Source organism: Canis lupus, chromosome 10 (assembly GCF_011100685.1).
Source record: "Canis lupus familiaris isolate Mischka breed German Shepherd chromosome 10, alternate assembly UU_Cfam_GSD_1.0, whole genome shotgun sequence".
In the NCBI taxonomy this organism is placed as follows: domain Eukaryota; kingdom Metazoa; phylum Chordata; class Mammalia; order Carnivora; family Canidae; genus Canis; species Canis lupus.
The window spans coordinates 25,714,975-25,737,344 of NC_049231.1; the positions used below are offsets into that span (position 1 = coordinate 25,714,975).

At 52.4% G+C, this 22,370-nt stretch overlaps 2 protein-coding genes across 13 annotated transcripts in view; one reads left to right on the plus strand and one right to left on the minus strand.

The window, feature by feature from the left end:
* MRTFA (myocardin related transcription factor A) overlaps positions 1-3,859 on the plus strand; it is a 198,371-nt gene extending 194,512 nt beyond the window's left edge. For all 5 annotated transcript variants that reach the window (XM_038550462.1, XM_038550458.1, XM_038550459.1 and 2 more), the window contains one exon: positions 2,466-3,859. In XM_038550462.1, the coding sequence (XP_038406390.1) occupies positions 2,466-2,983 (518 nt within the window). In that variant the 3' untranslated portion in view covers positions 2,984-3,859. The remainder of the gene's footprint in view (positions 1-2,465) is intronic.
* A 127-nt stretch (positions 3,860-3,986) lies between these two features.
* SGSM3 (small G protein signaling modulator 3) overlaps positions 3,987-22,370 on the minus strand; it is a 43,405-nt gene continuing 25,021 nt past the window's right edge. For 4 of the 8 annotated variants that reach the window (XM_038550469.1, XM_038550465.1, XM_038550471.1 and 1 more), the window contains 21 exons: positions 13,646-13,760; positions 13,114-13,199; positions 12,582-12,648; positions 10,465-10,673; positions 10,255-10,362; positions 9,286-9,429; positions 8,832-9,027; positions 8,310-8,455; positions 7,820-8,044; positions 7,377-7,431; positions 7,015-7,142; positions 6,748-6,903; positions 6,521-6,575; positions 6,337-6,386; positions 6,065-6,217; positions 5,852-5,922; positions 5,697-5,745; positions 5,538-5,623; positions 4,901-5,023; positions 4,744-4,804; positions 3,987-4,529 (listed from right to left, as the gene is read on the minus strand). In XM_038550469.1, the coding sequence (XP_038406397.1) occupies positions 4,449-4,529; positions 4,744-4,804; positions 4,901-5,023; positions 5,538-5,623; positions 5,697-5,745; positions 5,852-5,922; positions 6,065-6,217; positions 6,337-6,386; positions 6,521-6,575; positions 6,748-6,903; positions 7,015-7,142; positions 7,377-7,431; positions 7,820-8,044; positions 8,310-8,455; positions 8,832-9,027; positions 9,286-9,429; positions 10,255-10,362; positions 10,465-10,673; positions 12,582-12,648; positions 13,114-13,199; positions 13,646-13,652 (2,256 nt within the window). In that variant the 5' untranslated portion in view covers positions 13,653-13,760 and the 3' untranslated portion in view covers positions 3,987-4,448. Of the gene's footprint in view, positions 4,530-4,743; positions 4,805-4,900; positions 5,024-5,537; positions 5,624-5,696; positions 5,746-5,851; positions 5,923-6,064; positions 6,218-6,336; positions 6,387-6,520; positions 6,576-6,747; positions 6,904-7,014; positions 7,143-7,376; positions 7,432-7,819; positions 8,045-8,309; positions 8,456-8,831; positions 9,028-9,285; positions 9,430-10,254; positions 10,363-10,464; positions 10,674-12,581; positions 12,649-13,113; positions 13,200-13,645; positions 13,766-22,370 lie in introns of all 8 variants that reach the window. The other 4 variants (XM_038550466.1, XM_038550464.1, XM_038550470.1 and 1 more) reach the window with 1 other exon arrangement.

Below are 22,370 nucleotides of genomic sequence, written 5' to 3' on the forward strand. Positions count from 1 at the left end.
GCCCTGAGCCGCGCTGGGGATGCCTCAGTGCAGCTGCTTGTCCCGAGACAGCCAAGCAGGGGAGTTGTTGGCATCTAGATGGCATTCGGAGCCATGAGATCGGGTGAGCAGAGAGGATGAAGTGGAAGTGTGTCCAGGGGCACGAGCAGATGACGCTCAGAGTGGGCAGAGACCATGAGGTCCTGGAGTTCAGGGCTGTCATTGGGCGGTCACGGAGTTAGCAGTGTGGTGGCCGGTGGTGACCCGGACTGGGGTGCAGGAGCCCACAAGTCTGCCGAGGGAGCAAAGAGCCAGCCACTTGCACACTGATAGAGGAGATCCCGAGTGCAGGGAAGGTGCAGGGAGGGGAGGAGGGCGCAGCGTAGGGGCTGGGGCAGCTCACTGGCGGCGGCAGCCAGGGAGGCAGAGTGTGCGGAAGATCTCCGAGTGCTGTGATGATGGCGGTAGGGGGAGGGCTGGCAACATGGTACCGGGTAAGCCAGAGCTCAGCGATGAATCTGTACACTTTAAAACGGTGAATTTTATAGACACCTGTGTGGCTCAGTCTATGGAACATACGACTTTCAATCCTGGGGTTGTGAGTTTGAATCCCAGTTAGTGTGTAGGGATCTTTTTTTTTTTTTTTTTTTTTAAGATTTTAAGAAATTAAGTGATGAGTTTTGCCTCAAAAAAGAGGAGGAGTGGGCAGCCCCGGTGGCTCAGTGGTTTAGCGCTGCCTTCAGCCCAGGGTGTGATCCTGGAGTCCCAGGATCGAGTCCCACGTTGGGCTCCTCCGTGGAGCCTGCTTCTGTGTGTGTGTGTGTGTGTGTGTGTGTGTGTGTGTGTGTGTGTGTGTCTGTCTCAGAAATGAATAAATAAATCTTAAAAAAAAAAAATAGGAGCTTAAGAGCTAATGTCTCAAGGCCACAGGTTCTAACCTTAGGGAGGCTCCGTGGACTCCAGAGTGTGCAATGGGGCCTGAGGCACATTTCTAACAAGCACAGGTGCACTGTGACGCTGCTGGGCTGGGTGGTGCTGGCAGGCAGTGGGAGAGGCTGGCCAGAGCCTGGAGAGGGGCCTGGGCCTGGGCAGTTCCTGGTGTCCAGGCAGGAACCCAAACTGGGAAAGCTCAGGCTACCTGGAAAGAGATTGTGCCAGAAGCAGAGAGGGAGCAGGCCAGGCCTTGAGCCCTTAGCAGTGAAGACGGTAGAGAAAGGGAGCTGGGGGTGTGGCCTGCCCGAACTGGCCCCAGGAGGCATTTGAATGGGGTGGGCGGGCCTGCAGCGTCCCCAGTGGTGGCAGCTGGGGAGACCGAGCTTGGTGAGATCTGGTGAGATCGCGTGTCTGGCTGGGATGGGCTGCGAGAGGGAGGGAAGACAGGCCCAAGAGGGCCAGGGAGTAAGCTGGTTGGATTCTGCATATTTTTTTATTGTGGTTAAATACACATAAAATTTGCCATTCTAATTTTTAAATGTAGAATTCGGTATTATTAAATACAGTCATTGTTGTGCAGCCATCACCACCATCTGTTCTTAGAACGTCTCCGTCTGTACTGACCCTTGTGTCCTGTTCAGGAGGCGCTCCCCACCCCCACCCCCAGCCCCAGATAACCTGTTTTATCTGTGCTCAGAATTCTCCGGCTCCCCGGGACTCTTGTCCGTGGAATCCGACAGTCCCGGTCTGTCTCCGCCCGCTTCCCTAGCACAGCACCCTCAGGGTTCATCCATGTAGCAAGTGGCAGTCTCCTTCCTTGTCACGGCCGTGTGAGCTCCCACTGCAGAGCCGGAGCACCTCGTGCTGACCGCTCACCCACGAGGGACACTCGAGCGGTTTCCACCCAGGCTGTTGTACCAAACGGTGCCATGAACACTGGCGCGCTAGCATCTGCTGGGAGCCCCTGCACATCTTCCAAGCAGCTGCACTGTGTGTGTTCACACCAGCCGTGCCCACGGGCTGGTGTCTCTCTACGTCCTCGCCAACACGTATTTCCAGTTTTAAAAAACCGAAACCACTAGCCTCCTTACTGGGTGTGAAGGAGTCTCCTTGTGGGTTTGACTTGCATTTCCCTAACGAGGACTGAGGGGAGCGGAGCATCCTCTCCTGTCCGTATGGGTCATTCGCAGATCTTTTCTTGGAGAAATGCTGGAGTCCTTTGCTCCTTTTCCCCGCTGGGTTTTGTGGCTGAGTTATGGCTCTAGTCTGGATGGGAGCCAGTAGAGTCACGGTGCGTGCTCTTCCCTCCCACCCTGTGGGTTGTCTCTGCACTTGATGGCGTCCTTTCGTGCACAACACTTTTTTTATATCAGTTAATGTATTTTTTTGGCTGTTGCCCGTGTTTCTGGTGTCACAACCAAGAAATTACCGAATCCAGTGCAGATCTCTGACCTATTTGGAGTTAACTTTTTTGTATGTGGTGTAAAGAGGGGCCGGCCTCAGGTCCTATTCAGGTCTGGTTGCTGACATCCACTCACTTTCTTGTTTGCCAGAAATCTCAGCGGATTTCAAGGAGCCACCACCCTCCGTACCAGGGAAAGAGAAGCCCTCCTCGACGGCAAGCTGCGGGTCACCGCTGGCCACGCCGTCCCCACCCTCTGCCGAGCTCCCCCAGGCTGCGCCGCCTCCCTCGGGCTCACCCGCCCTCCCTGGGCGCCTGGAGGACTTCCTGGAGAGCAGTACGGGGCTGCCCCTGCTGACCGGAGGGCACGAGGGGCCAGAGCCCCTGTCCCTCATCGACGACCTCCACAGCCAGATGCTGAGCAGCTCTGCCATCCTGGACCACCCCCCCTCACCCATGGACACCTCGGAATTGCACTTTGCCCCTGAGCCCAGCGGTGTGGGCCTGGACCTGGCTGACGGCCACCTGGACAGCATGGACTGGCTGGAGCTGTCGTCTGGCGGCCCTGTGCTCAGCCTGGCCCCGCTCAGCACCACCGCACCCAGCCTCTTCTCCACGGACTTCCTCGACGGGCATGACTTGCAGCTCCACTGGGATTCCTGCTTGTAGCTCTCGGGCTGGGGAGCTCGGGAACTCCTGGGAGGTCACGAGTCCTGACAATCACGGGCCCTGCTCTCCCCCCCCGGAGGCTGGAGCAGGCCTGCCGCCCTGGCTCAGGCTCCCCGCGGAGAGGACGGGGCCTGGACAGGCCAGGGCCGTTCTATTGACCTCCTTTTGTGAGGTCAGAGGTGCAGTCTGGCTGCAGTTTGCTCAGGCAGGCGAGGCCTGGGGTGAATCTCCTTCCTGCTCTTCCCTGTGAGGGAAGAAACTAGCTGGGCCTCTACCTCCCCACTCCCCGTGATGCCAACCCCAGGGTCCCAGGCTTCCTGGGAGGGGAGCCCCTTGCCATTTTAGCGTCTTCGTGTAGTGTGACCATTTAGTGGCTGGTGGCAAACGGTTTCTGTACAGGTGTATATAGCTCTATATTCTATATCGCCATGCATATGTATACATCTATTTTGGGGGCTGGGAGACAGATGGGAGCTCCCTCCTGTCCTGTGCACAATACAGAAGGGCCTGGAGACCACCGCTCCTGGGGTTGGAGCAGCTTACCTCAGCCCCGTCACGCGTGTTTGACATGTAGACACCCTGCCACCGCCTGTGCCCCCACCTGCGTCCTGCTCCATACTAGTGCCACGAGGGCAGAGGTGCTTCCTGGCCACCCACCCCACCCACATTCCGTCCCGCTGCCTCACTGCGGCCACCGTGGCCCTGGGACAGGAGGGGTGTCAGCCCCTAAGCTACGGCCGCCTCTTGCCCAGGGGCTCAGCCTCCCTCTGGCCTGTCACTATCTTAACAGGGACTAGGGATGGAGTCACTAAACCAGTGCTGGGACAGAGGTCGGGAAGCTGTGTGGTCTTTTTAAAATAAAAACAAAAACACTGACTTTGGTTCCTTTTTCTTCAATCTGTGGAAGAGGCGGGTGGTATGGCTGGGTCCTAGGCTTTCTAGACCACTCCAGGAAGCACAGAACCTTGGACATACAGCTCTACGCCCTGGCTGGACAGAAGACTGGAGGTTCCCAAGGACACGATTTATTGACAAACCAAAGAGCCCCCTTCCTGAGCAAAAACGGACAGTACAGAGGTGGCTCTCCACCTCAAAAGAGATTTTTGGTTGGTACAAACAAATTGGGGCCTGGGGCGTCCGTGAAGACCCAGGCAGAGCGCTCCCCTAGGCACTGGGAGAAACCGGCTCAGCCCCACCTCCCGCTCCTGCCACCCACTGTCCTCTGGTGACCATCCTGGGCATTCCAGGTGGCGTCCCCGTTCACCGTGCCGTGGTGCAGGCCAGAGCTCCAGCACCTCTCCCCACTAACCCCACAGTGTGGAGTGGGCCCGGGCCACCTCAGACCCCATCCCAAAGCAGACCCAAGACTGGCCAGGACTGAGCTGTCGTCTTGCTTGAGGAAGGGGCTGCTTGGTAGCCAACAGGTGGGGGAGGCCCCGGCTTGCGGGGCCACCGGAGCAGAGCATCACCCATCAATGTCCCAGCTGAAGAGGTGGTGCTTCACGAGCATGTCCTGAACACCCTCCTTCAGTGGCTTCTTCTCCTCCTGCGCACAGAGACAGCCTCTGTCGCAGGCAGCATGGCCTGGGGTGCGGCTCGTGTATCACGTGATACAGCACTCAGGCTCCCCACAGGCCCCGCCTCAGCCACCCAGGAAGTGTCTGGGGCCACCTGCCAGCACAGACGCCTGGCCTCCCCACCCCAGGCAGCCCTCACGGGGAACGTGGGTGCAGGGCCGAGAACCAACCCCACCCACCCACCTCTCTCTTCACAGGAAGTTCCCAGTCCTGGGACAGGCTGAAGGCGAAGCAGCAGAGGACGCTAGAGGGAGGAGGGGATGGGGAAGCAGTCAGTGGCTCTCAGGTCCGCTCTGCCCCCCCACCGGCCCCACCCCAGGCCACTAGGCGGGGTTCTCACCGGAGCTCACACTTGATCTGGACCCAGCCAGGGCTGCGCAGGAAGGACCAGGGATGGTACCACTTCTCCACGGTAGGCAGGCTGGAGCACAGCACCTCCAGCCACAGGTGCAAAACCTGCTCGCTGGGGACAGGCGGGGAAAGGTGGGCACCCCAGCCCCTTCCCTCCACTTGGGGATCGCCTCAGGTGACCGCCCCTTTGCTCTCAGCCATCTCTGCACAGTGGCCTGAGCTCTGCTGCTTGGCCCAGGAGCGGCGCCCGCAGCCCTGCTCTGAGCCTGGAGGCTGTCCCCTCTCCAGGTGGCGAATGCAGAAACCACACTCAGGCTGGCCCGGGTCGGCTGCACAGACGCCCAAGCTCCCTTCAGGCAGGCGCCCCCTCCCTAGCTGGCCAGGGTGGCCAGTTCCGGTGAGCCCCCCACCGGGCCTGCTGCTACAGTCTGTGCCTCCCGAAACCCGCGAGCACCTGGCCAGCCCGCAGAACGCTGGAGGAAGGCTCCTGGAAGCCGGCCTGGCTGCCTTATCTGTCCGGGTCCTGGGCCCCGAAGGCCCGCTCACAGGCACCCACAGGGCCACAGCGCAGGCTAGCACTCATCCGACTGGACGGCCGCTGGCCCACAGCAGGCAGGGATACTCACTTGAGCCCCACACAGATGAGGGACCGGAGCTTGACGTCCATCTGTGCGTGTGCAGCGTCATGGGTCACGTTCACAGACTGCACAGCCTGGGAGGGCCCGGCTGTCAGGTGGCTCCAGCTGCCGACCCGGGAGGCCTGCTCCACCCACCACCCCACTTACCCGGTAGAGCAGCTCCTCTGGGGTCAGGACTTTGCCATCTTCATCCAGCCTAAAGGAGGGACCAGAGCTGCCATGCTGCCCAGTACAGGGGGCTCAGGCTGTGGCCCCCACGGGGCTGCCAGGATGACACGGGGCAGGGGGTTGGGGCCTGTTACCTGTACGTCTTACAGAGCACCAGGCGCGAGTACACTGAGTCAAAGTCTCTCTCCACCTCCCGGCCTGCTGCCTGGGGGGTCAAGGGGAGTGTAAGGGACAACAGGGTCCAACGGAGTGCATGCTGCCTCCCCATGAGCCCCTGTGCCAGCTCTACAGGGCCGGGGGCTCAAGGAAAAGGACAGTGGGGGATGTGGGTCCAGCCATTGACTTACCTCCTCGATAAACAGCCATGGGTGGCAGGCACCCCCAAGCAGCGACGGCTTCTTCAGCCCATGCTCAAATAGGGCCTTGAGAGCTGGACAGAGGGTCCCTCGAACGAGGTCTGTGACCCCCTCTGTCACGGCGTCGTCCCCCGCGATGGAGTACTGACGGTGGGGGAGAGGGTCTGAGAGGCGCCAGCCACCCCCACAAGGGGGTGACCCAGCATGAGCCAAGGTCAGGCAGTGGCAGCTCCAGGGGCAGCTGTGCCCTGTGCACCTCTTACCTCTTTGCTCCGTTCATCCAGAACTTCTACAAACTTGGCTGGAAACCAGCCTGGAGGAGAAGCAGGGCCCTGTGAGGAGCAGATGGGGTGTCCCCACACCTCCCACCCTGTGAGGGCCGGGGGAGGGTGGCCAGGGCTCCCGGGTTCACTGCCCAGCCCACCCCTTCTCAGATGGAGGCCTCACCTCTCAGGCCGTTCAGCTCCCCGACCCAGCAGTGCTCGTCCTTCTGAGAGATGATCTGCACGGTTGGCCGGCGGAGAGCAGGAGGAAGCAAAGCTTTGGTTGCCCAGGCCCCGTGCCTGCAGCCGTGCGGCTGCACCCTTGGTTGGGCGGGTAGGACAGGAATGGGGCCCTGGCAGCCCGGGGGTGGGTGTCTGCTCTCGCCGCGAGGCTCCCCACGCCCCACTTACTGTGATGATGTCGTTCTTGCGGAAGCCCAGCTCGTCATCGTCATGTCGCTCGAAGTCCAGCAGGGCCTTGGCCCGGCGCCGGTGGCTGCGTGAGCACGCCACATAGTTCTCGTGATCCCGCTGGTGGCTCTCCATGCTGTAGTCCGGGCTCAGCTCCTGCCCGAGGGGCAGAAGGGCCTGCTGACCGGGAGGTGCCTCTCACCAGGGCCTCGGTGCCTCAGAATGAGGCTGGGGAGCCAGAGTCCCCAAGTTGAACCCACAACTCACCACACTACAGTTTTTGGGGTCTGTGCACTGGAAATGGCGTGCCACGCGCAAGATGGCTTCCCGGAGGTCAGCTACCAGTTCCGTCTGCTTGATGTTCTTGGCCTTGAGCGCTTCCAGGTCGTCCTCCCCTGGGAGCCCCAGAGAACTATGGCAGCCACAGCCCCAGGGCAGCCTTCCCCTCCAACCCCAGGGAAGCTCAGGGTCTGCACGGGACCTGAGGACGGATGCCCCCTGGTCTCTATCGGCACCCTGCCTGCCTGTTCTGGGCCGGGGGGGGGGGAGGGGGGGCGGGGGTTGTGAGCTGGGACTCACTGGCAGGGAAGGAAACCCAGCCCAGCACCAGCTGCCATGGCAATTCTCACCAAAGAGCAGGGAGGTGATGCCAGACTTCCTCCGCTGGGTCCTGCGACGCACAACCTGCAGGCAGAGAGCGGGTTGGTGGCAGCCAGGCGGGGTGGCGGGCGCCCCAGCACTGGAGGAAGCTGACAGAGCTCCTGCCAGCATCTCACACCACCTCAGCTGGAATGGCCTCTGCGGCGGCTCTGAGCATCAGAAATGCAATCGGTTCAAAGCCAGGTCTGTCCTACACCCACACGGGGCAGGTCACAGCAGGGATGCACACAAGGCCAAGGCAGCAGGTCATTCCACAGCTGTGGTCTGACTGGGCCGGGCCCCAGGTGCTGGGCTAGGGAGGGGGCAGCAGAGCAAGGATGGGCGGGTGGGTTCCTGTGGCCTCTCTCACTTCAGGCTTCCACGGGAACCCCCCAGTGTGGGTGAGGCGGGGACTCCTCCCTTATGGGCCCACCTGAGAGAGGTTGGTGGTGGCGCTGGTCCCCAGGAGCTGGCCCTGGTCCGCAATGAGGTAGGCCAGGTGCTTGCGGCGCTGCGTCTCCACAGCCACGTCCGTGAGGGAGCCAGCCAGCCGCATGGCCTCCCCCAGCAGCAGCTCCGCGTCCTCAATCTGTGAAGGGATGTCTGACAGCGTGTTGAAGATAGAGGCCGAGTTCTCAGACTGGATCAGCTCCTCCTCCTGGGCCAAGCAGGAAAGGAGTAGAGGGGAGGGCACGTCACTGCCGAACGCCAGGCCTGCAGGCTGACCCCAATCACGGTCCTCGGGAACAGGTAAACTCCCTGGATGATCAAGCTCAGTACCAGGAGTCCCGGGCCCCAGGGGACCCACTGCACTGTGGGCCTCTCAGGAGGGGCCAGCAGTCACATCACACAATGTTAAGAGCTGAACCCCCACTGCAGCCCCCAGAGGAGGGGCCCCAGGTGGGCCAGGGCTCCGGCCGCACCTTGAGCCGCAGCATGCCCAGCGTGGTCTGGAACAGCACCAGGGAGCCCTCGTAGAAAAACAGGTCCCAGAGGCGCAGCAGCAGCCTGACGTGCACCACACTGGCAAAGGCCGTGAGGAACCAGTGCAGCGTGATCAGGGACAACTCTGTGGACACAGACCAGAGCCTCTGTGGCCGGAACCAGGGGCAGCCAGCATAGGACAGCCTGGAAGGGGGAGCGTTCCCCAGAGACACGTGCTGGGAAGAAGGGGGAGGGCTGCCCCCAAAGAGCAGCAAGTGGTCTTGCCTGCTCCAAGAGAAGGGAGGAGACAGGCCGTCAGGCACATCAAAGAACAAGAGTACAATAAAGACCATGCGTGCTACTGTGTTCGGGGCCTGGCTCTTGTCAGATGTTCTTTCTCCCACACAGCCAGCTGCCCCGTCCCCCACCAGCTGTGTCTGAAGGCCTCAGACCTGCGCATCTGAGCTAGAGTTGCAGGCCCCCCAGACCCCCAAGAAGATGGTGGGTGCCGACCCCCTTACCAATGTCGTGTTCCTGGAGCAACTTGTCCAAGCGAGGCAGGTACTGGACGATGAGGTGGCGCAGGACCCGTTGGTCTGTCTGGACGCCTAGCAGAGTGGTGCTGAAGTAGGAGGCAGGGAGCAGGTCCTCAATGATGGCGCACATCATCCAGAAAGCATCCTCCTCCTCCAGGAACAGCAGGAGACAGGCAGCCACCTGGCCAGGGCAAGGGAACAAAGGGCCTCTACCCAGGTCTCCATGTGAATTAGAAGAGGTACCCCCTCTGGGGGTTACATCATAGACCGCATGCTCCCCTCAGGCTGGAACCCACATATTCGGCAGCCCCAGCCCCCCATGGGGATTCCTACTCCTAGCCCTGCCACCCATCCCACGGCCCTGGATGGTCCTGTTCTCCAGTGGAGGCCTGGAGAATGCCCTTGGAGACACCCCCTGTCCCTCCTGGGCTGTGCTCACCATGCCTGTGCCCTGGCAGTAGCCGATCTCCGGGTAGAGCCAGGCCAGTGCTCGGAGGACCCTGCGCAGGCGGGGCACTCCAATGCTGCTCACATTGGCGAAGCAGGCGTTGCTGGGCATGGTGCGGAGCAGGTCCTTCTCAATCTGCCGGCAGCCCACCCACAACGAGTCCCCGTGAGATGCAGCTGCAGGCCTGGAGGCCCACACTGCGCTCCACATGGTCACACCCAAGGCAGCCCTGCGAGGGAGGCTGGGAGGCCCCTGTGTGGGACAAAGCCCAGGCAGGCTTTCCATTCAGGACTGAGGATTCTTAATGCTCCGGTCAGAGTGCACCCGCCTGCCTTCAGGATTATAGCTTGGCTAGTGTGGAGTTGGTTCTACCACATTCACCAGGGGAACTTAGAAAATAAAATTACAGATCTCTAGGCCTCAAGGCAGAACTCCAGAATTCAGACTCTCCAGAATGAGGCCTGGAAATCTGTATTTAAAATCTCCAGGGGATCCCTGGGTGGCGCAGCAGTTTAGCGCCTGCCTTTGGCCCAGGGCGCGATCCTGGAGACCCAGGATCGAATCCCATGTCGGGCTCCCGGTGCATGTAGCCTGCTTCTCCCTCTGCCTATATCTCTGCCTCTCTCTTTCTCTGTGTGTGACTATCATAAATAAATAAAAATTAAAAAAAAAAAAAATAAAATCTCCAGGTGATCCTATTGCACACCCAGGTTCGGTGGTCTTTCGACAACTGTCCCTGCTGCCTACAGAAGACCCAGAAGTGCAGGCTTGTTCCAGACACATGTCTGAGTGGAAGGGCTGCCACATGGCTGCCTGCTCCCCGGGGCCACCCCTGCCAAGGAGAGACTGACAAGAGCAGGTTCCTGTGACCTCAGGCAACTCACTGCTCCCTTGCAGGCCACACACAGTTTCTGACCAGAAAGTGCTTCCGAAGGGCCCCTGGCGCCGGCCCAGTCTCACCTGTTTGGCAGCAATGGTCTCATCATTGGAGCTGTTCTTCACCATCTCTCTGTAGGACAGCTCAGAATTCTTCTTCTTCTGCAGAGCCCCGGAGAGCCGCATCCATAGCTGCGGGGGGGGGGGGGGGGGGGGGGGGGGCAGCATGAGGCTTCGGTGGGACCCCTGAACCCCCCACCCCATGGGCCCTCTGCAGGTCCCTCGCAGCTTCACCTGTGGCCTCATGCTGTGTGGGATGCCAGCTAGCACTAGGGAGCGGAGCTTCTCAGAGCGGGGCAGAGAGACAGCAATCTTGTCCCAGGTGAGGTCCCCCACATCGTGATTATGGGTGAACTCCAGGTGGGCCTGCCACCGCAGCCTCTGTGGAGGGTCCTCCAACAGAGACACACCCGGAAGCCTGCTAGAAGTGGGGTTGGCACTGTCTGCCAGGAGAGAGCCAGGAGGTGCAGCGGTGAGCAGGGCCAGGCCATGGCCTTTACGTCCAGCACCCAGATCTCACCACTGAAATCCAGACCCACGTTTCCAAGAGCTTCCCAAGGCTCCATCCGCATGTCCCATAGACGCACCAATGAGCAAATGCAAGCGCTTTCATTTCTCTCCCAAACCTGCCTGGTCCCTCCCAGATCCACAGACCCACCTCCACTCTCCAGATGCTCAGGCTTGGACCTCAGAAGCCCCTCTGGCTCCTCTCCACTTACTCCCTCATTCAACCCCAAGGCAAATGGTCTTGGTGGACTCTCACTGCTCTTACCACGTCCAACTATGGCCTTTGACCAAGCCATCAACTTCCATCTGGGTCCGTACAGCCCTCTCACTCACTGGTTTCTACTCCTGCCTCCCTAAAGGCATTCACCCAGTAGTCAGAGTGCCCCTTCTCACACAAATCAGACCATGTCATTTGGCTCACTCAGACCAGAGGCCTTGCAAGGCTCTGTGACTACATCCTCTCAGCCTGGCTCCTCCATCCTCATCACCTACCGCTCTTGGTCTCTTGGCTCCAGCTATTCTTCACCTAATCCACTCCCACCTCAGGGCCTCTGAACTTACTATTCCTAGTCTCTATCCAAATGTCTCCCCTTCGAGAGGCCTTCCTTCATCACCTTGCACACAACCCACCTCCCCTCTTCTCCACAGCTCCAAATTTTTTCATAGCTCTTCTTGCCCCCATGAATAATAACAGGCATGTTATTCGTTCATTGCCTGGGAATTCCACAAGGGCCAGGGCCACCTTCAGCTTTGTTCAAAGCACTGGGGATGTGGTGGTGGAGCTCATACAACCTGCAGACAGCCACTAAAATGCTGGCATGAACACCACCAGGGCACATCAGGGCACGTAGCCTCACACAACTCCTCATCCTTACTCATCTGAGAACCACACTCTCAGCCTCAGCTTTGCAAAACTTCACCTTTAGTGAATTACATGCAGTCAAATGCACAAATTTAAGTGTACACTTTGGTGAGTATCTGTAAGTAAATGTCTAAATGTCATCCCCATCAAAATAGAGAATATTTCCATTATGCTAGAGAATTCCCTGTGTTCCTCACAGGCCCAGCTTCTAACTTCCAAGTATCTGCCTGCAAACCAGAGAGCAAGGAAAACTTACATCAGAATTGGAATATGAGTGACCCGAAGACTGGTTTCAGCCCATTAAAATCTTCTAGTCCTAGTTATATCCTGGTGACAGGCTGTCCTGGGTTCTGGCAGACAGCTTTCCCGACAGCCCATTTGGAAACCAGAAGGTATATTTACAGAAGAAAACAATGGAAATGGCCTGGAAGCCCACTTACAGAAGAGTGGTTATAAAATATTGTGGATAAATCCATTATAATGGAATATTATGAAAAACATGCTTTTAAAGAGATCTTAGCTGACAGAAGAAACGCTTGTGGTAAATAATGTTAAGAGACATAAGAGCAATATAAAAATGTGTAGATATCAAAAAAAATGTGTAGATATCATAACGTCAGTTATGAAAAGTACAGACACACATGGCCAGGAAAGAAAGAAACTGAAGTGTCAACAGTTATCTTTAGGTTGTGGGATCATGTGTTAATTTGTTTTAATCTTTATACTTTTCTGTGTTTTTCAACTTCACTAACAGTAAAATCACTGCTTTTATTATCATATGAAGATCAATAAAATTAACCTAAACTTAAAAATATCAGAAGTTTCCATATACTCAGAGCTGCCTCTGAGGGTGATACTGTTGTCAGTACAGGAGGAGGTGAAACCCCAGAGCCCAGTTCATGGTGGCATGATAGACTGTCACCAGAGCTGGAGTCCTCCCCATGGACACCAGCAAGATTATGCACCAAGGGCCCATTCTTACCTTCCTTGTCCACGCGGAAACCAAACTCATCGTAGCAGAACTCTGGTTGTTCTACGGACTCTTCCTTCTAGAACCAGGATTAGGAAGAGCCAATTGTGTGGCCACCAGTTTGGGACCACAGATTCTGGAAGATGCCACCCACACAACTGCCTGCTGAAATTCCACCGGCCGTCAAGACTCAGATCAAAGGCCGCCCCTGCCTTGAAGCCTCTGTGGTCATCACTCAGCTATAGGAGCCACCACCTTCTCCATCTGACCCAGCATTTTCCTCGTTCTCTTCAGAGGTCAAAGACAGTAAGATCAAGGTATAAATAAATTTTATGCATTTCTATATCCTGACAGTATTGAGCACATGGTGCCATAATACTTTTTCTCCAACCTAATGACTGATTCCCAGAGGACGTGGAGCTAAGATGCCATCTCTGATGATGGCTTCTGAGCTGAAGTGAACACAGTAGGGTGGCTACCCACCCCCGGGAAGTCTAAAGCAGTAGGTTCCCTTTGGCGCCACAGCCTGGGCACCCAGCTATACCTGTGTGTACTTGGCCAAGATCTCCTGGGGCCACATGCTCGGGGTCAGGGCTGAGAAGGGGCCACTGGCAGAAGGTATGTGGTTTCCTAAAATCAAGGAGGATCAGGAATAGGAGATGAAGAGAATGCCGAGCATTGAGGGGGAAAATTCAAGTTGGGACATCCCCCACGCTCCCCCAGGGCACCAGCAGAAAAGGGAGGACTGCACCCTTTGAAGTGGGATGGGTGGGTGTGGGGAAAAGACCTAAAAATGAGCAAAAGAAAAAAAGCAGCATGTTACAAAACATAACCAAATTTCATCTCCTTACATCTTCCCCCACCCAAGTGTGAGGAGTTGTAGCCTAGAGGGAGGGGAGAGCATAAGAGATTGAGGGAAGCTGGAGATCTGAGCCGTGAAAAGCTGTGGTGACCCTGGGTGCCCTATAGGGCCTCCTCCTTTCTCGCACTGTTATCCTCAGAGGTCTGTCTTGCTTCCACTCCACTGGATGGGCCCTCAGGGCGAGACCCTCCTCTCCTTCTGGACAGCCTCTCACCTGACATTGTGTGGAGAGGCAGGGCAGGTCTTCTGCAAATCTACACTCAGAAGGCTTCCTGGCCTATTATCTTATAGCTGGAAGGCTCCTCAGGCTTCATCTGGTCCAGAAACATCTGCCCTGGCAGGAGAGCAGAGGGGAAAGCCATTATAATGCAGCCTCTCTCCTAGGAGTCATTTCCACCCACTACTCTGAGTGAAAAGGAAAAGTCACCCTTCAAAGAAATGCCTCCTATTCTGAACATTTCATCTGGGAGAGGATACATGAAACACTCTGAAGAAGCTACAAAACTATTAACAGCTCTGTGAGCCAAGAGGAGTGTCCACTCAGTTCCATTGGTAAAGGAGAGAATCATACACACAGGCTTCCTGGTGCCCTAGGCTCAAGCCAATGGTTCTTCAAAAGGGGGGAAAAAAACAGCCAAACCTCCATGATTAGGTTTCCCTGAGCCAGAATTTTTTTTTTTTAATTTATTTATGATAGTCACACAGAGAGAGAGAGAGAGGCAGAGACACAGGAAGAGGGAGAAGCAGGCTCCATGCACCGGGAGCCCGACGTGGGATTCGATCCCGGGTCTCCAGGATCACGCCCTGGGCCAAAGGCAGGTGCCAAGCCGCTGCACCACCCAGGGATCCCTGAGCCAGAATTTTTAAGGAACCATTTAGCAGAATACAACTTAGGCTTCTAAGCCAATACCTTGAATTCACCTCAACACTGACATTTTCCCCTTCACCAAACCATCCACTCGACCACTTTCTCCACTAGCCTTATGGCTAGGAAACCAGGAGGTCGCAATCTAATCTAGATCTCTCCTGTTGCTGCTGAAACTCCTGCCTCCCTTTTTTTGTCCTCTCAAAAAATGAGGACTCAACAATAAAAAAGACAAAATGACCAAGAGATCTGCATATACATTTCTCCAAAGAAGAATTAAATGGCCAAAAAGCAGGTAAAAAGATTATTCATCAGGGCACCTGGGTGGCTCAGTGGTTGAGGATCTGCCCGATGTGAGACTCCTGGGATCGAGTCTCACATCGGGCTCCCCACTGGGAGCCTGCTTCTCCCTCTGCCTGTGTCTCTGCCTCTCTGTGTGTCTCTCATGAATAAAGAAATAGTCTTAAAAAAAAAAAAAAGATTATTCATTCAGGGAAATGCAAACCAAGACCTCAATGTGGTACCATTCCACACCTACTAAGATGGCTCTAATCAAAAGGATTGTAGGTGTGGACAAGGATGTAGAGAAAGTGGAACTCTTACATTGCTGGTGGTGTGTGAAATGGAACAGCTGATGTTGAGAACAGTTTGGCAATTTATCAAAAAGGTAAATGGAATTTCCATATGACCTGGTAATTCCACTCCTGCAGTTACTCACCTAGGAGAAATGAAAACATGTCCATCCACCCAGACACTTGTACACAGATGTTCATGGCAGCATTATTCATCATAGCCAAAAAGGAGAAAAAAGCCAACTAATGAATGGATATACAAATGTTTGGACCAACTGGGGCACCTGGGTGGCTCATTTATAAGTGTCTGTTTTTGGCTTAGGTTGCGATCTTATGGTTCTGGGATCGGGCTCCATATCAGGCTCCCTGCTCTGTGGGGCCTGCTTCTCCCTCTTCCTCTGCGCCCCACTTGTGCTCCCTGTCTCATTCATAAATAAATAAATAAATAAATAAATAAATAAATAAATAAATAAATAAATAAAATCTTTTTAGAAACTATTAAAAAAAGTTTGGACCATCCATCCATATAGTGGAAAATTATTCAGCCATATAAAAGAAGCAAAGTACTGATACATGTGACTCTATCGATGAACACTATGCTCAGTGAAAGAGGCTACTCACAAGAGGATAAATACTGTATGATTCTATTTAAGTGAAATGTCCAGAAGAGGCAAATCCATAGGTAGAAAATAGGTTAATGACTGCCAAAGGATGGGGGAGGGGGGACTTCAGAGTGACCACTAACAAGGTTTCAATTTGGGGAGATGAAAACGATTCTAGGATGGGATGGTGGTGATAGTTGCACAACAGTATGAAATACTAAAACTACTGAATTGCACACTTTAAAAATGAATTTTATAGCATCTAAATTATATCTGATTTTTTTATTTTTAAATTTTAAAAAAGATTTTATTTATTTGACAGAGAGAAGGAGAGCACAAACAGGGAGCAGAGGGAGAGGAAGGAGCAGACTCTTTGTGGCGCAGGGAGCCCGATGTGGGGCTTGATCCCAGGACCCTCAGGCATCATGACCTGAGCAGAAGGAAGACGCTTAACTGACTGAGCCACCAAGGCGTCCTGTATCTCAATTTTAAAAAAGAAAAAGCCATCAATTGGGGGTGTCCTCTAACTCTCTACCTTCTCATAATCTGTTATTACTGCTCTTTGTAGATCTAGAAAGAATCTGTTATTACTCGAGCTTCAACAGAAATGCAATTTCTGTAGCAGTTTCCTCAGCCTTTTCTGATTATTAAGCCTTTTATTTCCAACTATGGAATGAAAGGCTTGGACTCTGTGAAAAAAAAAAATGAGAGGCAGCAATAAGGAAATGTGGCTGAAATATTTTAGGACAAGCTGCCTTCCAGTTTTTAAAATCATGTCCCCCCAGACCCAGACCTAAAGAAACGTCTTCTCTTGCCATTTTTCAAGTGGTTCCTGCTGTTCTAGTCCACACCAGCACCTCACCTTCTCACTCCCTCTGCCACAGAATTCTGACCCAGAAGGGTCAGGTGACTGAAAAAGCAGAAAAGGAAAATCAAAGGGAGCTTTGGGAAGACATCACCCTATGAGCCCTTAACTTAAGCATATGTTCATAGTGGGCATGTGAAAAAATCCCCGTTCTCTTTCTGGGGCAAAAGAGTCATCTTGTAGCTCATAAGGGCAGCTCAGCTGGTCACCAACCTCCACTCCTGCCTCAGACACACCCTGACCATGCCGCATTCGGCCTAAATGCCCGTCAGGGAGGCCCTGCTGCCCAACTGGGAGAGCTGCTCCCTCCTGCTTCCAGACAAGCGCCACTGAGAGCCAGACTGCAGAATCGGCATAGGTTGGCCATCCTAGGGTTGTCTCTTCTGTGTAAGGATAATAAAGCTGAATGTCTTCCTGGCATGCGGGGTTGAGCGTCTGACTCTTGATTTTGGCTCAGGTCGTGATCTAAGTAAGGGTTGTGGGATGAGCCCTGTGTGGGGCTCCATGCTCAGAGGGGAGTCTGCTTGAGGATTTCTCTCCCTCTGTCCCTCCCCCCCACTTGTTCTCTAATAAATACATCTTAAAAAAAAATAAAAACGAATGTCTTCCTTTAGTATAACAGCTTATATAGGGTCAGGTTTGAATCAGAATTACGTGCTAGATAGAGCAATATATACTTTTACATGAAAGGGAATGAACTACAAGTTTTAAAATCACATCATCGGGATCCCTGGGTGGCGCAGCGGTTTGGCGCCTGCCTTTGGCTCAGGGCGCGATCCTGGAGACCCGGGATCGAATCCCACGTCGGGCTCCCGGTGCATGGAGCCTGCTTCTCTCTCTGCCTGTGTCTCTGCCTCTCTCTCTCTCTCTCTGTGTGACTATCGTAAATAAATAAATAAATAAAACTTTAAAAAAAAATCACATCATCATTCAATCCTTATAACACATGTTGAAGAAGATACCTCTATTCATTATGGAGAAGAAAATAAGCCTAGAAGAGACCCATATACAGTTTTCCAAACAGACTCCTATAATGTACCTTCCTACAAAACCATGCTATCTCCTCATCCTGCCTGGTGAACTGATACCACACAGCCACCAGCTAGATCATCAGGAGCATCCTCATCACTGACGCCACAGAGGTAATGATTTGGTTGTTCCTTCTGGAGGGACAGAGAGAGTGTGTAAAAGCAGGCGTTGCTGACAGTGAAGGAAATGAGCTGTCTCTGGCTTTGGAGAACTGAGGGAGCCAGGAAGACAATTCTGATCTTAGCTTGCCTCCCACTCATTCATCCACTCAACAAACATTTACTGAGTGCCACCACAATCCAGGCATGGTTCTAAGGACTGAGATGCAACAGTGAAAATCAGAAGTTCCAGCCGTTACATTACAGAATGAGACAATAAACATAAAAATAGCTGAGTCAGATCGTGATAACTACAGTATTATAAGAAAAATTAAGCAGGATAAAAGTATAGGGAGTACAGAAGAGAGGGTAACCCCTCTTATTATGTTATTATGTATAATAACGTGGTCAGGAAAAGCCCTCTGAGGATACGGTGGCATCTGAGCAAAGACAAAAATGGAAGTGAGGGATCAAGTTATTTGGCTATCTGAAGGAAAAGGGATCCAGGCAGAAGGAATAGCAAGTACAAAGCCTTTGAGGAAGGAACAGCAGCAGCAAGGTGGCCAGGGGCTTGGGAATGAGGAGAGAAGAGCAAACTCCAGCAGGAGTCATGGAGGGCCTGACTGTGTGAGCAGACTTTGGATCTTCTCCCCTGGTAAGTGGGCATCACAACAGAGTTCTTAGCAGAGGTGAACCTGAATCTGACTTAGGTTTTTTTTTTTTTTTTTTTTAATTTTTTTTGTTTTTATTCATGATAGTCATAGAGAGAGGAGAGAGAGGCAGAGACACAGGCAGAGGGAGAAGCGGGCTCCATGCCAGGAGCCCGACGTGGGACTTGATCCCGGGACTCCGGGATCGCGCCCTGGGCCAAAGGCAGGCGCCAAACCGCCGAGCCACCCAGGGATCCCCTGATTTAGGTTTTTAAAAGCTCTCTGGTTGGGGCAGCCCAGGTGGCTCAGCAGTTTAGTGCTGCCTTCAGCCCAGGACCTAATCCTGGAGACCCAGGATTGAGTCCCATGTCATCAAGTCCCATGTCAGGCTCCCTGCATGGAGCCTGCTTCTCCCTCTGCCTGTATCTCTCATGAATAAATAAATAAAATCCTTAAAAAAAATAAAAATTGATAAAAATAAAAGCTCTCTGGCTGCTGTGCAGAGAAGGCTGAATGCAGCAGGCAGAGGTGACGCTGGTGGGAATGATACTGACTTTGCTACAGTGGAACCAACAAGAAATGGTCAGATTCTGGATATATATTTCAAGGTCTCTGCAATAATCCATATATGCCACATCTCCCAGACTGCCCTGAGTCTCTGAGTTCTCAGAACGAGCCGGATATAATATCGCTAAACTGGGCGGGCAGGTTTTTCCTGCCCTTGGTCGCTATGGAAACCTTCCTGAAAGCAGCCATCTGGAAGCTGGTGAAAGCAGCTAAGGAGTAAACCACGTCATCAGCTGCCCTGCTGTTGTCACAGGGGTACTGAGAGGCTAACTTTTGAAAACCAGGATCAACACAAGTAACTCTAAGGTGCTACTGAAGGAATTTTTAAAATTAAATGTACATGTTTACAGGCATCTTTTTACTCGGCCTCCAGTAAATTTCTCCCTAATCTGCCAATCTTAGGATTTAAGACAAACGTTCACAAAGCAAAGATTGTCAGATGTCACTGTAGATCTGTGTGTGTTGGGAAGGGCTCGCTCTTGATATAGATCAAGATTTTATCCTTCACCCACTCTTGACCTACTATTCTAATTTTCTGACAATACTGGAGGGTTGCCACAAGTATTCTAAAAGGGCTGAGATCCTGAAGACTCTTTTTCTCTGTGAGAAAATGACACAGAAAACCACTGATAATAAGTAACTGGGAGAGTGAAGTGCAAAGCCAGGGGATGATAATGTAGCTACTATAAATGCTTTAAAAATTAAAATCTTAGGGCACATAGGTGGCTCTGTTGGTTAAGTGTCTGACTCTTGATCTCAGGGTTTTGAGTTCAAGCCCTGTGTCAGGCTCCATGCTAGGTGTGGAACCTACTTAAAAAAAAAAAAAAAATTAAAATCTTAAAGACCAGGGCACCTGGGTGGCTCAGTGGTTGAGCATCTGCCTTTGCTTAGGTCATGATCCTGGAGTCCTGGGATCAAGTCCCACATCAGGCTCCCCATAGGGAACCTGCTCTCTACGTCTCTGCCTCTGTCTCTCTCATGAATGAATAAATAAAATCTTTAAAAAAAAAAAAAAAAGCTTTAAAGACCTAAATGTGAGATTGGAAACCTTAAAACTCCTAGAAGAAAATACAGGCGGTGATTTTTTTGAAACTGGCTTCAGCAACATTTTTGTAGATCAGTCCTCCAAGGCAAGGCAAACAAAGCAAAAATAAACTATTGGGACTATACAAAATAAAAAGCTTCTGCACAGGGTAGAAAACCATCAACAAAATGAAAAGACAGGAGGGAGCGCCTGGGTGGCTTAGTCAGGTGAGTGTGTCTGCCTTCAGCTCAGGTCATGATCTTGGGGTCCTGGGATGGAGCCCTGCAATGGGCAAGCAGCCCTTCTCTGCCTGCTTCTCCGTCTCCCCATCCCTCTCCACTGCTGATGCTCAGGTACGTGTTCTCTCTCTCTCTAATGAATACAATCGTTTTTTAAAAAATGAAAAGACAGGGGATCCCTGGGTGGCTCAGCGGTTTAGCACCTGCCTTTGGCCCAGGGCGTGATCCTGGAGACCTGGGATCAAGTCCCACATCAGGCTCCCTGCGTGGAGCCTGCTTCTTCCTCTGCCTGTGTCTCTGCCTCTCAATCTCTCTCTCTCTTTCATGAATAAATAAATAAAATCTAAAAAAGAAAAGAAAAGAAAAGACAACCTATTGAATGGGAGCAGACATCTGCAAATGATATATCTGATAGAGAGTTAGTATAAAAAATATATTAAAGTACTTACACAAACTCAATACCAAAAAACCTCCAATTTGATTAAAAAATGGGCTGGGAGATCCCTGGGTGGCTCAGCGGTTTGGCACCTGCCTTCGGCCCAGGGCGTGATCCTGGAGACCGGGGATCAAGTCCCACATCAGGCTCCCTGCATGGGGCCTGCTTCTCCCTCTGCCTGTATCTCTGCCTCTCTATGTGTCTGTCATGAATAAATAAACAAAATCTTTAAAAACAAAACAAAACAAAAAACCACAATGAGATATCACCTTACATCTGTCAGAATGGGTAGAATCAAAAAGACAAGAAAAACAAGTGTTGGTGAAGATGTGGAGAAAAAAGAATCCTTGTACAATATTGATATGAATGCAAACTGGTGTGGCCACCATGAAAAACAATATGGAAGTTCCTCAAAAAGTTAAAAATGGAAATACTGGGGCACCTGGGTGGCTCAGTGGTTGAGTGTCTACCTTCAGCTCAGGCTGTGATCCTGGGGTACTGGGATTGAGCCCCACCCCACATCAGGCTCCCCAGAGGGAGAGCCTCTCTCAGAGGCTCTCAGAGTTATCCCTCTGCTTCTCGGTCTCTCATGAATAAATTAAATAAAAATCTAAAAAAGAAATACTATATGATCCACTAATCACACTACTGGGTATTTATCCATAAGAAACAAAAAATCTCATTGGAAAAAATATACATACCCCTATATTTATTGCCAGCCTCCAAGATGGTCCCAAATGTTTCTACCTCCTGGTATTCACACCCTTGTGTAGGCCTTCTCCACACTGAGCCACAGGTAACCCTGTGACCAATTATGGTGGCAGTGATCATGTGTAACTTTCAATGACAGGCCACACACAGCACAGCTTCCACTTTGGTCTCCTGAATCACTTGGTCTGGGGGAAGTCAACTGCCATGCCATAAGGACACCAAGGGAGCCCCATGGAGAGGCATCAACTTTGTAAGCCACTTCAGTGAACCATCCTGGAAGTAGATCCCCTAGTTCCAATATCTAAGCAATGTCATGAGAGACGCTTCCCTCTCATGAGCCAGAATCTCCCTATTGAGATGCTCCTGAATTCCTGACCCATAAAAACTAAAGGAGATAACAAATGATTATTTCTGTATTAAGCCACTAAGTTTTAGGGTGGTTTGTTATGCATCAAAGATAACTAATATACCTTTGTGATTCCTCTGCCTTGAGCTGAGGTTCTCTCCCTATGCTCCTATAAAGCTTTGTGAATAAATCCATCACAGAACTTACCTCAGCCTTTTTAACTTTTTCCTTTTTGTCCAACTGACTCCCTTAGACTGCATCTTGTTTCCCTCTGTATCCCTGGCACTCAGAAGTCTCTCAAAAAGTATTTGTTAGATAAATTAGATAAATGAATGAACACCAGCAAATGAAAAACAAAATAAATAGAAGTCACACTTCACACTACAGTAATAACTGGTGTTTTATTTACACCTTACTCTCCCTTCTTCTGGGTGTCTGGAAAATAGCAATCTCCCTACCATTCTGACTCCACACTTTTTAAGACTGCTTTCTTTACTCACTCTTTCTGACTACACAATTCTGGGAAGCTCTTTACATCTACATCACTTCATCTCTCTGAGCTAGTCAGTTGGTTCTGGGTGAACGCAGATCTGAACTGGACCAATCATTAACACTCAATAGCCACTGGCAAACATGATGAGACTAGACATCACCGGTTTTCCCAAAATAGCCCAATGAGTCCCTTCTCGGAGGGAGTCCCTTCTTCAATTTGAGACCCAGAAAGCCAAGGAGGTCAGCCCTTGGGTAATGGAAGCATTCATATATATACATACATGAATGTATATATAGATACAGATATATATATTTACATAGGTATACATATATAAACATACATAAAACTGTTTTTTTAAATACAATTTTTGAGATGCCTGACTGGCTTAGTTGGTAGAGCATGTGGCTTTTGGTCTTGGGGTTGTAAGCTCAAGCCCCACATT